The 16,890-nt window shown below is 40.4% G+C and overlaps 1 protein-coding gene across 1 annotated transcript in view; it reads right to left on the bottom strand.

The window, feature by feature from the left end:
• DNM3 (dynamin 3) overlaps nt 1-16,890 on the bottom strand; it is a 141,775-nt gene that overhangs the window by 50,196 nt on the left and 74,689 nt on the right. Inside the window, exons 16-17 of the mRNA XM_071751467.1 lie at nt 10,479-10,588; nt 2,325-2,436 (exon numbers count right to left, since the gene is read on the bottom strand). Of these exons, the coding sequence (XP_071607568.1) occupies nt 2,325-2,436; nt 10,479-10,588 (222 nt within the window). The remainder of the gene's footprint in view (nt 1-2,324; nt 2,437-10,478; nt 10,589-16,890) is intronic.

Genomic DNA, 16,890 nt, shown 5'->3' with positions numbered 1-16,890 from the left:
AGAAGTGTTGAGGAAAGGACACAGCTTGGCTTTCACATCCCAGGCTGAACACCCTGCTCTGCCAGCTACAGAAAGCAGCCCCACAGCAATACTCCAGGTTTACAGCACTCTGAGTCCATTTTTCATTTCTGAGCAGCAATTTTTCTGCCTCTGGTGCCAAAGCCCTGGATACTCAGTGTCAACGGCTGGGACTCACACATGAAAGAGCAAGAAGGGCAGTAGGGAAGGGGTAGAGGATCCCTTCTCCTCTTTAACTCTGGGATGGCAAAGCTGTGGGAAGCACTAAAGCAAATTTAAGTTGCTGCCATTTCCTGGCAGTCTCTTACATAAAAATACGGTCTAAGAGAATAAAGGATCAGTGGAGTTGCCTCCAAAACTGTTTTACATTGCCAGAGGGAAGAGTGAAACTGAGGAGTATGCAAAGGATGATAATGAAATGCTGCTGATTTTTTTGCTCACCAGAGCTTCTAAGGTAACCTGGGCCTTGGAGCTTTTTCCTTGCAAAATTCGAACCTTTAGCAGCAAGCTTGCAATCCACCTTTGGACCTCTAGTAATGTAGGAAAAAAGTGCTTTGCAAGATTAGAGTAGTATCAAGCATCTTTCCTGAACAGCTTGAAAGAGTGGTGAGTGAATTTCAAGGATCTTGGAAAAATAATATTCACTCTTTTTGTAATGTAAGGGTAATTGCAGATCAAAGGAGAACTGAATTTTGACTACCCTCTACTTCAGTCTTTCAAGGAAGTGTCTCATCTTGTGTTTCAGACTCCTCTGACAGACTAACTTCAAACAAAAAGAAGAAATTCTTGTAAACATATCTCAAATACAGAATATTTTTAGGGGGAAGGGAGAGACAGGGGTCAGAAGAGAAGTTTAGAAATCCAACCAGTCTGTCTTGTTTAGCAATAAAGTACCAGATGCAATGAACACATCACAGAACGCAGGATTAAACCAGAGGCAGCAAGATGCTCTTTTGACATCATTATTAAAACCTGAGCAAGAGAACAAAACAATGCACAAGATCCTAGTAATTAATTAAGCAACCTCTTGAAATGAATAATTGTAAATTCCTTCTGATGGTATTAGGTAGGAACTGATCTACCAGGACAGGCAACATACTGAAGAGTCATCAAAATTGTTTTTAAAAAAGTCTCAAATACCTGGTGCATCTCCTGCTAAATTCTTACCTGACCTATTCTAAAAAATAATCACCACTGTATCTGTTTATTCCTCTGATAACTGGAGAAAATCCAGAAGGTCAAGGAATCTCTGATTTATCTTTTGATGGTAGCATTGAAACTTAGAATGAGAGGAAGCTGAGGGTTGTTTGTGTGCTAGAGGAGATGGAGCTTGGCAGATTTATACTGTCAGGCATCACAAGTACAAGGGAAACATAAGGAAAAGAAAGATGTAAATAACAGAAGATAACACAAGAGCCTGGAATTAGGGACATGGCCTTGCCATGGAAAACAAGCAGGAAGAACAAACTCCATCCAAATCAAAGGATCATTTCTCAGAAGAGCTCTTCCACTGGAGGAATCTAGTGGATCAGCAGATTTACTGAGAAAAAGGTGTACCATGCATTAGAGAAACTTCCAAAAGCTCTAAGGTGTATTTTCTGAAGTCAGCCTCCTTTCTGGATATATCTCTACAAGCCTTCACTCAACATGAAATAGCAAAATAACAAAGATATCAAAATATTTGAAATGGTAGCCAGGTATATTCTGCTTCCCAACTTTTTTGTTTTTTTTTTTTTTTTTTTTCCCCTGTATTCTGTATTTACTTACAGGATTTTATTTATCTATTTACTGAGGCTTTTTAAAAGTACCCTGTTCAGTTTGCTTCACATGAAGCTTAGCTGAGTAAAAGTGCCTTTGGAAAGGTTTAGCATGTGTTTCATACACAAAAACCATGCAGTGAGTCAGTAAAATAAATACACAGTTGTCAGAAATGCTCCTGCCAGTTCTGCAATACAGAGTTTGAGGGAATAAACCCTTCAAAGCACATCTTAGAAGACATTACTAGAAACAATTCAACTCAGGAAACTCCACATTTCTGAACGCTTTTACCACACGGATCCAACAGAGAACATTTTAGATTTAGTTGGGATTTACTTTGGAGGGTTCTTTGTAAATATTGAGACTGGATGCCCAAATCAATCTTAAAATATTTCCTTATCAATAATTTCAAAATTATCCCAGAAAAGTCCAACAAAAAGGCCTTCTGGACATACATACACTCACTGGGTTTCCCAGATGACACAACTGGGTTTTTTTCTGTCTCAAAAAGAGAAGCTACTGGAAAATTAGTGAGCTGTGGAACTTACAGAGGATTTATCAGGATAGACCCCAGCTCGTAGCAGAGATGCCTTCCAGCTATCCACTTCCTCCTGGGAGTCACAGGCAAGCTCAAGGAACCTGTAATCCTTGTAAACGTTCCTGGAACAAAGAGCACCAGGTTGTAAAAGGAGCATTTTACTACTCAGTATCATGCACACAGAGATGTAAATTAAAAATTCTTGGGGATGAGAAATGACTGGGTAATTGGTTTGGACAACAGAGTTTATGGGACAGGCACTTGGTTAGTAGCTACATGGAGTATTTGAAAATATCCTAGGATTCCAGAGCACGGCTCTGGAAATAATAAAACAATGTGAAGCTTCTTAAAATTGATTTTCCAGCTTTTGCCAAAATGGAGCACTGTAGGGAAAAAAGGTGTTGTGCTGCAGAGGAAAACCATGTAAGAGACACCAACAAAATGCAGGTTTTGGGACTGACAGCTGTGTAACCAACAAATATCCAGAGAATTAAGGATGCAAATTTTTCCCACTTAAGCCCTTTCAGTGCATGATAAAATGATAAAAGCTGTTATAGCTTTTAGACATCATCAGAAAAAGGGGAAAGAAAAAAAACATTAACAATCAGATATCTGAAAAAAACCAAACAAACCTCTGCTGTTTGCCATCATAGTGAAAAAACTGGGATATGGTTAAGGCCTCTTGCAGGTAATTTGTGTCATTAGATAAATGTAAGGAATCACTGAATGGAAGAAAAGAGAAAGGAGGAAAAATACCCAATATGCAGAAAAGTGGTACTTGTAAATTCTCCAATAAACAGACCAGATTTTTCCCCTTATGGTTTAGCCATTAATTTGCAAATTCTCTGCACAGCCCAGATTGCTGTAAATTTGTCAGCCAGCAATCTTTTTAGGAAAGGCCACAAGCTTAGCTGACAAAGGTTATGAAATCCCATTTTGCAAAATCTTAACAGCTGCCCCAAAATCCATCTCCCATCACAACCAGGCTGTTTCCTTTCCTCAACAAGCTCTGGAGAAGGGGGCTGATAACTTCATTCCCAAAGACAGAAATGACAAGGGGCTCTTTACCTTCTTCATCATGCAATTACAGAGGTGATTTTTAGTCTGGATTTTGAGAAAATCTATGTGAATACACTACAGAACCAGGAAAGAAAGGCATTATTAGCACTGCCCAGACAAATTTCTTTAGCACTCAGGGACTGGGATTTACATCACCACCACACTGCTGGAATACAACAACCCTGATGGAATTCCCACTCACAGGAGTGCTTCTCTCTTACCAACAATGGCACCAGACAGCTTTTTACAGGCAGTTTTAGGAAAAAGACAAAAAGCAGGTAGAAAAATTGTCATTGAACAGTTCTTCCCACCTCTGAAGAGGAAGGGACATCAGTATTTCTATAGTTCGTATTTTTATAGTTTGTATTCAAAATTGCAAAGACTAAAGGACATATTCAGATTTCCTTCCACTGGAGCATCAGTGCTGCTCAGGGAAGCAGCTTCCTTCCCAGAAAAACCATCCCAAAAAGGTACAAAGTCACTGAAGAGTCAGGTCCCACAGTTTAGGCAAAGCCACTGACAATATGAATGACTGAAAGCTCTAAGGATTTTCTTATTTATTAGAAACTTAAAATGAAACTTTTTCTCCCCTGACTCCTGCCTGAAGGCAAATAACAGCCTGGATGACCTCCTCAGATGCTGGTATCTTAAAATGATGACAAAACACTTGAATTTTATTCAGTTTGCAATGTTGTGGGACTCCAAGTCAGCATCTACTGATGAAGATCTCAATACTACGAAGATCTCAATAAAAATAAAAAGAAAGGCAAAAGGAAACGGCCAGAGGAAAGAATTTGCTTTAATTTATTGTTAAGATAAATTTTTCTTGAGATAAGTTTTTTGGCTAAGCTAACCAAGCACTGTAACTTTGAAGAAAGAGGAAGCCAAACTGGTAAAAGGCGACTCTAAAGAAAAGACAACTAAAAATAACAATAAAATAATAATCACAGAGAAAAGGTTCAAAAATACTTACTTGCAAAAGCAAAACAACATGACACCAGCTTATGAAAACATTTTTTCAGGACTGTCATGTTACATATTAAGCCTCCTGGCATTTTGTGACTTGTTACATCAATTGTAGCTTAGCAGAGGAGATTTTAGCCAACTGCTTTGGGAGCTGGCACTCTGCACTCCTGTCTCTGTCCCAAGCTCTGGGGACACTGATGTCTCCAGCTCCCCAAGGCCCCTCTTTCTGTAGGATCTGGGACCTTCACCTTTTGGTGTAGCTAATTCTTCCCCTCAAAAGACACAAGCTTCAGCAGCAGTGAGGATCTGAAGGGCACACACACTGAGCCAGAATTCCCAGGAAGCTCACAGTAGGGCAGGTACGTGGATGCTTCCCTCCCAGCTCCATTTCTTTTTCTCCTAAACTTCCTTTGCCTTTCTTCCAGAAAAGCTGTCAAGGCACAGGAACTTTTTGAAGGGGAAAATAAAAAAAGGTCAAAATAACTTGTGTGTCCTTTTTCTGTTTCTAGTGGAATCTTACAAAACACATTAACATGTTTTACTCATTAGAAATCCACGGGCATCTCATGGAAAGCTGTAAAAACGTTCTTGAAAACAATTCAGATTTTCTCCTTTGTTTTCTCTTCCACTTTTTAGAATTGCTAAAGATATCAGCACAGAAACAGTTACTCCCAAGTCCTCACCTACTTGCTGGTCACAGGGTGGGTGTCACTAACATTTCAGACCCACACAATCACTCAGTTTTCTTCAAGCACAGTGTAACCACCACACTTAAGGTTTGGAGCTGTTGTTTCCTTTCCCTGAAAGCTCCTTTTGGCTGGGTAATCCCAAGTTTCAATGTCAATACCTCTACTGCCTATCCACCACACTATGGTCCAGGAAAAAAACACAACCTTTTTTCTTCATATTTTTTTAAATGGAATGGGCATTAGGATAAGGGCTGGATATTCCTTGGGTTTGTATATTTTTCCTCTTTTTAAACATTGTACTCACCAGAGTTTTAGAAGTTTGTTTGCAAACATCAGCAGCTTTTTTCTGGATTAAATTTGTGGGGTTTTTAATTAAATGGATTCTCATTCTTCCATTTCTAACAGAGAGGACTCTGAATAGGTCACAGCTCAGCTCTTCCCGGGGCTTTGCTTTCTGAGTAATTCCAAATCAGTAACTAAACACACATCTCATCTCAGGCTTTCTCCTCCAGCCTGGCTCCAATCCAACACCTCCTCTGACCCAGTCTCCTTTCACTAGTTCCCTTTATTTTGGCTCTTGCCCAATTTCCCTTATATATGGCAAGTAGCAGTTAACCAGTTGCTGTCCATAAGCAATTCAGTCCTTACAGCAGTGAGAAGCCATGTGCTTCATCCCCTTCTAAAGCAAGGCTCAGCCAACAATGTGCACCCCAAATAAATACCTTTATAGCAGACCCCGTGGGCTTTCCTGGCTCCTTCCAGACAACAGTTCTTGTGCAGGATGATTCCTGACAGTCAGGGTGTACTCAGGAGCTAGCAACTCATCTTTATCCTCTGGCAGGTCTTATCGTGTGCCCTCAAAACTTCCCTTTGATTGCTCTCCTCTTCACACTCATCTGTTTCTCAGATTAAGGATCTGTTCCTACAAGTCTGTCCCAGTCAGCTCTGGGGATGAGAGGTTCTGTCATTATGCTCCATGAACACTAAAGGAATATTTAGGTCTTAATAATCTATACTTGTGAAAGCAAACAGAACAGTTCTGTGCTTTTTTCCTCACATCCTCCCATCCTACAGAACCCCAGAGCTGAGGAAAGCAACACCCATCAGTCACTTCCATCTGGATCCTGGGTGGGCAGGGAAGCAAAAGCCAGGGAGAGCTGGTGGGATCCTGCTCTGCAAGGAAGGGAGACTTCACACTGGGGTCTGCTGCTTTGGCTCCATGAAAGGAATGAGTCTGAAGTGGGATGGAGCTTCCTGCATAATAAAAAACACTGAACTCTTCCTCTTGTAGAGTTGCTGCTCCCAGGATTGATAGAAAGGCCTGAAAATTCAGCAACTCAACAAATAATTCAGCCTACTACCATTTTACAACCCTAAACATCTTTACCTTGTGGAATCTCTTCTTCCACAAAAGAGGAAGAATCTCTCCAGACTTGGAGAAGAAGGAAAGGAAGAAGCTTCTCTGCTTGTAGCAAAAGAAGAGAGTTTTGACTCATCTTTTATCCTTCACATAAAAAATATTTAGATGGCATTGTAATAAAGTATTACAATTTATTGACCAATAAATCAGAGAAAAAGTGCAACTACACTACTGCAAAGGCAAAGGACTATTTTAGAATGACACAGAATCTAGTAAAATGCCATGTGGACCCTGCAGTCAAATGCCTTTGGAACCCTGCCCAGTCCTGGGGATGCTGGGCAAGGCAGCTTTTCCATCTTCACTGGGGAGAGATGGAACCATTGCTGGATTCTAAAGAGTACTGGAGTTCTTGTCCCAGCCTACAGCAGTTAGCTAAAAGAAAAAGTATCAATCAGCAAAAGATTTTTATAGACAATATGTGGGGAACAGATGAAGTGCTGGCAACGTAATAAACTTTTGGAGATGGGGAAAATTTGTTTGGATTGTTCTTGAACTCTCACAAGAGTCTTTTTAATCAGTGAAGACATCAGAGGTTAATCTACTGCATGCAAGCACCAACAAAACCCTCTCCCCTCTATTCCTACCTCTGGCTCTGAAAGTCAATTGCCAGCTACATCTCCACACCTTCACATTGTCTTCTCCAGCAATACTACAAACATTAGGTTTTTTCCTACCATATAATTATTTTTAAATACTTTTAATATCTTGGAGCTCTTTTCCAGCCTAACAGACTTCCCAGCAGTTTACTGGGGAGGAGAAAAGGATGCTCAGCACAAATTAGCACTCATTTTCTTGACAGCTTTAGATTTAGACACTTACTGCTTGACCCTACAGCTCAACTTCTGTTGCTTAAAGGCAAAACAGCCCAAAATGATCCAGGAGTCAAAGGGTACTCACCCTAATAAACTTTACTTAAATATCTAGCACTGTAAGTAGTAGTATTTTACTGTAAGTAAAATAGAGGACTCTCTAAAGATCTGCTACAGTTTCTCTAAATTAAGTAGCTGGGCCCACTCAAAAACTTGAAATAATTTAGTTTGCTGAAAAGTAAAACTCAACCCCCATCCTTTAAGCAATCCAGTATCTATTTCACACCAAGAGCTGTCCTTTTTTTCTGTGTGTCCTTTAAAATTGTAATTATAAAGTAACAGGAAAAGCATGTAATTATTTCACAAGGCAGCCTTTCCACAAACACACAATTCTGTTCACTTCATGAGAATTTATCTTCAGTGTGAAATCAATCATCACAGTCTCCATTTACCAACTCACATTTGATTCCTGTCAGAGAATTGTTGACTTCTGCAGTAAATCAAAATGACAGCTACTGCTTGTTTCCTTCTGCATCCGTCCCCAACTCCCAGCTAACTCGAGATGGTTTTTCCCTCTATGCACTGAAATGAGTATTTTCCTGGTAACTGAAGTTCAGAATTGGAAAGGTTTTTCATAAATGGAAAAAATGCAGTGCATAATCCAGGAAACTATTGAAATGTACAGTATCAGAAACATATGGCTACAGCAAATACCTATGCAGTGAGGGGCTGGGAAGGGAAAGGAGAATGAGCTTATTAAAATTTTTCTCCTTAAGGGATTTTGTTGGAAAATTAAAATAGTTTGGTTGAACATTAAGAAAGTTTCTACAATTGTTTTTTAAAAATGCTGCAGAATATGGGGGAAAATAAGAGATACAGAATAATCTCCATGCTATCATGCAAGCTGAAACAGATGATTTTGCCTTTGTTCTTTAGTGATCTACTTCTTAAAGAGCAAAATGGTTCCATAACCAGAACCCACAGTGGGCAAACTCAGAAAGAGAAAGCTGATTTCCTTCTCAATTGCTAAGGTTTTTTTAATTAAAAAAAACCCCAAACACCATCCCCCTTCTCCACCTCCCCTCCAGGGGGGGGAGCTGTTACCCCCAAATAAAAAGCAACTAGAAACTAAGCTAATTTTCACATTAATTTTAAAAAGCAAGACACATTCACACACACCACACTCAGAGACCAGGAATCAAGGGCTTAGAATAAAACACAACAATGAGATTGATTATTTCAAGCTCTTTACCAACTCTGCATCCATTTCCCTACAAATCTGGGCCAGGGAACACAGACCCCAGACCCTTAAGACCCAATATCCCTGCTTCTGCTGACTCAGTCTCTGAATTTAGGATACAGCACCAAGTGATGCCAAACTGGGTTTGACCCATTTATGCCAGCAGGGAGGAAATACAACAACAACAACAAAAAATCAGCTGTTTGGTAGTAAAAGAGGAATTACTGGTGTAATTCAAATTCAATACATATTTCTTCAACACCAAGTTCTGTCTCCTTTTAAACTGGAAGGCTGAATAAGGAGCCTCTCCCAAAGCCAAGTTATTTTTCTGTCATGTCTTAACATGCCCATCCAGAGAGCAGGATGTTTTTAGAGAATTTGCAGATGCTGAGGGGTCTCCTCAGAGCCCACACGGGCAGGGTTATTCCAGACACGGCAAACACTTCAGCCATCTGATCCTGAAACCTTTGCTGTCCAGTGTGCAAGAAGATGGAGTGAAAATGTGAGTGTCTGGCTATCTAACAGCCAAAGAAACCCCAGACTTGCCAATGACAATGAATGCTTCCCTGGTCAGCTCACTGATTTAATATTTAAGATGCTGGAAATATTCAGATCCACTGCTGAAATAAAGGAGAAACAATGAGCTAAAATTAACAGGTTTCTTGTGGAAGAAACTTAATATGTGCAGCTGATACCATCAGGGCAAAGTCATCTTTACTGACTGATGTAAGTGCAATGTTGGGATGACTGACAGATATCTGTAGCAAACTCATCAGAATTACATGAATTGCCAGCCTCTGAAGAGCACTTATGCTTTTAAAAACATGAAAAGTTTTTTTCAAAGCTTTTTTTCTGTGCTCCAGAAATGCAAGTAGGGAAGTGTTGGGAATCTTATTCCCAGCAAGCATCTGTGTGACATAGTTTGTGTCTCCTGGCAGACAATGCCCACATGGATGGTAGCTGAGATAGCAGCAGATGCAGGCAAAGCCTTCCTGGGGCAGTTCAGAGCAAGACTCATGTTGCATCCTCATGTTTCTGGGGCCAGCAGAAACCTGACAGCCCAGAAATCTTGTGCTTTGGCTTCCATTTGCAAGAAGGAGGGACATTTCTTGCTTCTGAAAGGATTACCTTGAACATCTGAGTGGATTGCCAAGTTTTGGCAATGCAAGGGACTCAGCAGAAGAGAAGAGGCAAACAAGGGCATTTATCCATGCTACCACTACAATTTCACTTTTTTTTTTTTCCTGAAAAAGAACTTAGAGGAACACCTTATCTGCTGAGAAACAATTCCACTGAAAAACAACTCCATTCTCCTCTTCAGTACAAAAATAAATTCAAATTTACTTGTATGTCTGTAAGAGTTGTCATTTTTCTTGACTTGTTTGTGCACAGTAACCTGAACTGGTTGTGCATCAGGAGCAGACTTCCACTGAGTACCCACACCACTAAAATCAGAGGCTGGAGCCTGAAAGGAAAAGTATGAGGCAAATGCTACAGAGCAAAGATTCTAATTAATCAGGGAAGCAGAGGAATCGAATTTGTTCTCCATTCAGCAGTATTTAAACCCAAACAAACAGCAGAATGACTCTCAAGATTGCAGCCAGGCAAGATTTTCCACTGGAGAAAGTGAAAAGCAATGACACTTCTGTGATTTACACCAGCTGAATCTGGTCACAAGGTAGAGAAGTCATGAATGTTTTGGTAAGCCTAGGTGATTGCCAAACAAAATAAAAATAGGCTCAGGAGATGATTATTCAGCCATCCAGAAGAAGTAGATGACTGATGATGGAGCAGTTTCACCCCACGAGTGGCTGGGGGAACATTCAGCTTTCATCCCATGGTTACAACAGCAAAGCAGCAGAGAAATCCTGAGAATCAAGGTTTTGGTTAACTCAACATAGTGCAGATACCAGAAGTGGCCTCTCAGGTATGACAGTGTTTGGGTAGGTGCAGTTTAATCCAAGTAACAGCACTTTCTTACCTCTGCTCTGTGTTAAACAAAGCAAAGATGTGTTTGCTAGACATGAAGCTCTTCTCAACATCTCGTACTTTCAGGTTGTCTAAAGGCAGCATATACTTCTTTTCTTTTTCCTAGAAAACAAGAAAACACACAGACATTAAAAAAAGAACCAGATTAGAACAACACTATGTGAAAAGTTTCCAAGAAGCCTGAACTCAGCAAGCTCTGCTAAGTTTGTCATGCCTTCAGTACAGGTATTATTGTAAGTGAATAACCCAAATTGAAATGTCTGCTTACCTTTCATAGGCAAAAAAGTCAAACCTCAGTTTTCTGAGGTCTGTTTTTCACTGACCCTTTTAATCCAGAACCAGCTGGAAAGCCCAGCACCTACTGCCCCTCCTGGGGGAACTGGGAAGTGGGACATCCCAGTGGTTTGATCAAGAACAAAATGCATGCCATCCCATGCATTTTTTGGTTTATTGTATGGTTATTGTTGTAGGTTGCTATTTGATTTATTGTATGCCATCCCAGGGAGCAAAATGAAAGTAGGGCTCATTTTCCTCAAGATGTATTTCCCAGAAGAGAGCTGCAGAAATAACTTGCACCCTGCAGGCCAGAGCTCTGGGTGTGCACACAGTTTGTGTACTGGGAGGACAGATGGAATTCAGCTGGGCTGAGCTTCAGCAGACTGCAAAACTAAACTGGCTAAGCCCCTACCTAAGAGAGAAACCATAAAAATTGGTGTGTCCAATGACGGCTCACTTTCCTAGAGAGCTCCAGCAGTGGGAAAAGCAGATTTCAAAGGCCCTTCTGGAAAAACATGGTTTCTACTGCCTTCTTTTGCTGATACAAAAGTTATCAAACCCATTGGGGGAGTAATATCTAAAAAGTATGGGATGGATTTTCAACCTGCCTCTAGTTTGGCCACCTCAGAAAAAATTACCCACAAAAGATGTAGCTGGGTATTCATCACTCCCTCACCTGACAGCTCTGAGTTCTGTGCCAGTCTGTAGCTATTGATCACTAGATTCTGGCTCCAGGAAACAGATTCCCTCTGAACCTTTGGGGTTCTCCCTGAAGGGAGAGTCCAGTGGCACCAGGATCTGATGAGATGCTTTGTTCTGCCACTCTTACTTACTGACAACCCAAACAACCACAGCTGAGTAAAACTAGAAACCAGCGAAAAAACTATACCAAGAATCTTGATTGTCTAAACAAAATTTCCACGAGCAGGAAAGGTTTATAAATGCTTGATGCCAAGCTGTGAGAAAGTGTTTCTTCTGTAGCCTCCAGGAAAAAGGAAATGCCTACTGCAGGCTAAGAAGTGGTTGGTATTTATTTCCATGGCCTCCTACCCACATGCTGAGACAGAGCAGTTTGCAAGAAAAGGAAATCACAGGGTGCCTATGGTTGAAGCAAACAAAGTCAGCATGGGCCCTATAGCACCTATAGCCCTAAATACTGCTCAATTCCAGCAGAAAGGTACTACTGAAATATTAAAGTGTGGCAGCAAAACCCATTGGAATATTTTTTTCAAACCAAGAGGAGGGGAAAAATATAAATGGAGCATGAGTTAAATTCAACAGCAGATGAGCCCAACACCATTTTAGCCTCAGCTCAAGTAGTATTATGGTATGGCAGGGCAAAAAATGCTCCAGCCAGAAGTATTTGTGCATGTTTCCACGTTTTTCATCCTGAGAGACTGAAGGCATATGGAGCAGGGAATGTCTGAAGCCTGGGAGGAATGGGGATAGGCACACTTCTACAAGTGACGACATGCACATAACTGTGGGTCCAGTTTGTCCCCCTCAGCATTTGTTCTTTTTTATTTATAGATTTTTATTTTTATAATGGGGCAGAGAACTTAAGCGTGACATGAGGGGAAAAACCAGCACATGCTGACCTCACGTAGAGACTTTGCCTCTCTTTTTCCTCTAAAGAGCAGAGGAGAAGAAGGAAAAAAAAAAGTGGGAGGTATCATGGCCCATTCCTGTCTCTGTAACATGAAAAAAAAATAAATTCCAATAGTGCACCTTGGAAAAACAAACCAACCTGGAAGCCTGGGGAGGCCTTCCCAGCCTGGAGATGATGTTTCAGCACTCCTGGGTGGGTAGCACTCCCATCCCTAACGGAACAGTTCTGTTCTCTGACAGGCAAGGAGCCCGCCAGGACCTGACAGCATGATGTAAATATGCCATATTACAACTGCCCCTTCCTTCTGCAGTGTTTAAAGGTACTAAAAATAAACACTGCTGAAGTCCAAAATGGCACAAGGGATGCAAAAAATACAACAGCAGCTCCCTTCCCCCCAGCAAGGTCTCAGCACTTCCAAGCCAATGAACTTCACTGTCTGCCAGGGGCAGAAATCATTCTCTGCTCTTGGAGCTCTGAAGTCTCCATCAGAACAGCAGAAGAAACCTTGGACACCACATCAGCTCTAAGGGGAACAGAATTCCTTTGCTTCCAAGACAAGAGATTGTTAAATTTCTTCAGCTTTTTCCAGTTGTCAAAGGTGACTTTTTTTTTTTTTTTTCTTTTTTTTTTTTTTTCTTTTTTTTTTTTTTTCTTTTTTTTTTTGGTCACTATGCACCAGCAGCACCCAGGTCAAACTCTACTCCCCATTTTGTCTCCTGAGCAACAGAAGCAAAATTCATACAAGGCAATTCAAACATCAGAAATCTAAAGAAATGAAGCTCCCAGCTGGAAGTTCAGGCCACATTGTAGAAAAAGCTGCTTTACAAGAGGATTCAGCCTGTGCATCACCTGTACTGACAGGTTTCCTGCAAGCAGGGGGCTCAAGTGGGGAGGTGGAACACCAAATCCAACCACCCCCTTGGCAAAGCAGAGGCAGAAATAAAACCAAACCAAAGATGCTGTACTGCAGTCATTTTAATGCCTGGATCACTCCCTCCCACCCCCATTTTACAGAGAGGAGCAGACAGGAGCAGCAGTGGCTTCTGAAGCTGCTGAGCCAATGATCTGTATTAAAGAAAGAAGAAAAATCTAGGAAGTGTAAGGAAATGCTGCTGGTGGGCTGAAACTCTGCCTGCTTCCTCCTGGAAAGGAAAGGCTCAGGCTGGTTTACACCTAGGAGCTGCTCTCACTGCCAGTAGAGAATTATATATATATCTACATATAGATATATATATTTATATATATAAAGTGCCTATCACCATACTGATAAACATTCTTTGGAACTACTCTGTGGCAACTGATGAAAATGCAAACCCTTGATGTGCCTCATATCAACTTTTATAGTCTTCAAATTAATACCCAAGAGTTAACCATCTTCCAATCTTCAATATACCCGAGATAATTTTACTGTGTTTATTGCAGTTTAATTTTCTTTCACAGTTTAGAAAGCCACAGAGAAACCTCCCCTGCTTCACCACACTTAATTTTAAACCAAGAGAGGTAAACCAACCACTAGGTACTTTCACATTCCTGCAAGATTTTGAAGGAAAACAAGAGCAATTATTTTGTTACAGACAACTCAGTAATGTGGGATTCTGGCCTGAATGTGCTCCTGGGTACAGCTGTAGAAAACATAATTCTAAAGTGTCTATAAAATGAAGAAGGAACTGCTTTAGCAGAGAAACAATGCATACAGAAATATTCTAACATTTTCATGAAAAGTGTACCAAAAGAATACTTAATCATCTGCAGATGACAAGCCCATATTTCTTCTACCTAAGCAATTCTTCTCCCACCAGCTCCTCCATGGGTTTTGCTGTTAATAATAAAGCACTGAAGCCAACTGCTTTATAAGGAGTTTCTCTTCTTTGACCACTGAAATCACACTCAAACCACCAGAGATTCTAATTCCTCAGTAAACCAACCACATGGGTACCAGAGGAACTCTCCTGTAGACAAATCATTCCCTACATGCTCAAGTAGAATTTTTCAAAGAAAAACTTCAGGAAAAAATGGAAAATTAGTTTCGCAGTGCCTGAGACTCCTCCACAGCCATGATGCCCTACACCACCCCTATACCTCCTCTGTCACACCACAGTGGATGCAAATTACCTAAAGAGCAGATTTAATACATGTATCTATATGTATATAAAGTTAGAGAGCTGTCACATGCAGGTATACATATAATTAATACCAAAAATAAGACAGGAGAACCATTGTAGGGAAATGCCAGACAATAAAATGTGAGCTCCATATTGAAATCTCAATGCAAAAATGGGACAGCAGCTTCCAGGGAGAAGTCAGGCTCAGAAGAAAGGAGCGCAGAGCCCAAATACCAAATCTTAATTTCCCTCAGCATTACATTTTATCCTCTGCCATGGTGGAGAAACTGAGTTCTTTATACAATTCAAGGCTCAAATGCCAACCCTGAAATTGTAACTGAAGATCGAAGAGCTGATGATAGAATCAAGCTATTTGAGGTTTGAGCTTTTCACTTTTTTTCATTCTGCATTTCTTGTATCTTTTCTAGACAATTGTGAGAAGGCATCCCATTGCAGCCTGAATGGCTGAATTAAAAAAAAAAAAAACAATTAAAATATTATTATTTCACTGATTTTCCCTGTGCCTTTACATAATCTGTGTGTCAAACAGAAGTGTGATTGCTTCTCTAATACAGACCAAATTCAATAAGGTTCAAAAGAAGTGTTCTTTATCAGAGGTAGAAAGGATGCTCCTTCACTGCTCTGTGCTGTGGGGATGCTCTGTCAGGAAAAAAATCCATCAGAGGAGGCCTGATAAAGATGAAATCCTGATAGTTAGGAACCTGAAAGGTCATTTTGAATTTGAGAAATCTGGTCTGGGAAAGCAGCCAGCAATTCCCCTGAACTGAAGTGGTGCTGGTAACTGAGAGAAAGCCCCACCTGATGAACCAATGGACAGGTTCTAATGACTTCTTCTAGTAGGAATACTAAGATTTTAAGATTAAAAAAAACCCTCAGCTTAACAGGACTCCCTTAAATTGCACAGAAAAAGAGAGCCTCTCATTTATAAGTCTGCCAAAATTCCCAGTAGTATATAAAGAAGACAACTTTGCTACAGAGCGAAGTGTTTCTGCTGGAAAGCTTTTCTTAAAACACTTCTCACTTTTGAGGGTGTTTCAGTTTCTAGAAAACGAATCCTAGAAGATCTCAAGCTCAGGAAGCAACCAGGTATTTTTCTTTGGGTACCCATCTGGAGAAAGACAGTATCCCTAAGTGCTTTGTGTGTGTGCCTGCAGAAAAATAAATAATCCTTCTTATTAAAATTAAAATTTTAAATATGCAATGACATAATTCTGTAAGAAAGTTAAGCTAGATCTTCCTGAGGGAAGACATCTGCAACACTCCTGAAGAGGCACCAAAATGCACAGAGACACAAATCAGTTCATGGCATTTATGCTGCTCTACTTGCTTGTTATCATGAAAAGCTTTCAGACAGCAATCAATTTCACTGTGCTGGAGATTACTGCAAAATGCATTAAGAAGTTCACGCCTGTGGCAATGGTCATTGAAAAAAATCTTGGAAAGCATCCCAGAAGTTTAAGACTTTTTCCAGACATTCGAGAGAAACTGTGCTGTGACAGAGCTTCTGGTGTCAAGTCTTCTTCCCCAACACCCCTCCTTTTTTTTTCTTCTTTTATAGCAGCATTTTTTTGAAAGAGGTACATTTCAGCTTTGCTTTTTTTTAAGCAAGCCAAGATACTTGGGTCATGGAAACCATTACCTTCTGAGACAACTGTCTGAAGGTATCTCCTTCCTTGCTCTACAGTTGTATAAAAATAAAAAAATAAAAACCAGTTGCATTACTACAAAAGCATGAAAAAACTCCCTGCTTACTCTATCATACCAACATTTCTGAGTTTGTTTTTTTTTTGTAAAATACAAAAAAGTAGCCCTGTGGTTGTTCCTCTATTAAATAAGCAAAGAAACAAGAATAAACCATAATCACCAAGCACTATTCCTACTTTATATCAAGAACACTGCCCTCAGATGCTATGTGCCATAGGCCATCAAATCTTCATATTTAAAAATGTGTCTCAGAGTTTGACAAAAGGTATCCTAAGATAATTACAATGATGTGCAGGAAAACCTGGATGAGCTTTAAGGTCCTTTCCAACCCAAACCAGTCTGGGATTTATTTGGGTTTGTTGCAGAGTAATAAGTAGAAAAGCAAACCCTGCACATGTGTCTGAGAGTTAAATGGTGTGTACAAGTGTCAACTGTGCATTTACTGGTTTTATTTTTTTAATTTTTAACTAATATATTTAAGAAAAGGAAGACAGCTTCTAAGAGATGCAACATCAAAGCATTCTTTAAAGCTCTAGTAAAAAGCAACTGCAAGGTGCTGGCCACAGAGCTAGATTACTACTGGCTCCTTCCACCAGGTTGCTGTGTGTGCAGGGGAGCTGCAAACATGCAGGTTCTCAAGCAGTCACAAAACCAGCCAAGTGCTGCTCACTCACAAGCATCTCCTCCCTGAT

This window comes from Heliangelus exortis, chromosome 8, assembly GCF_036169615.1.
Source record: "Heliangelus exortis chromosome 8, bHelExo1.hap1, whole genome shotgun sequence".
NCBI classification, from domain to species: Eukaryota; Metazoa; Chordata; class Aves; order Apodiformes; family Trochilidae; genus Heliangelus; species Heliangelus exortis.
The sequence above is the reverse complement of the archived record's forward strand: the minus strand, read 5'-3'. Positions and strand labels throughout refer to the sequence as shown.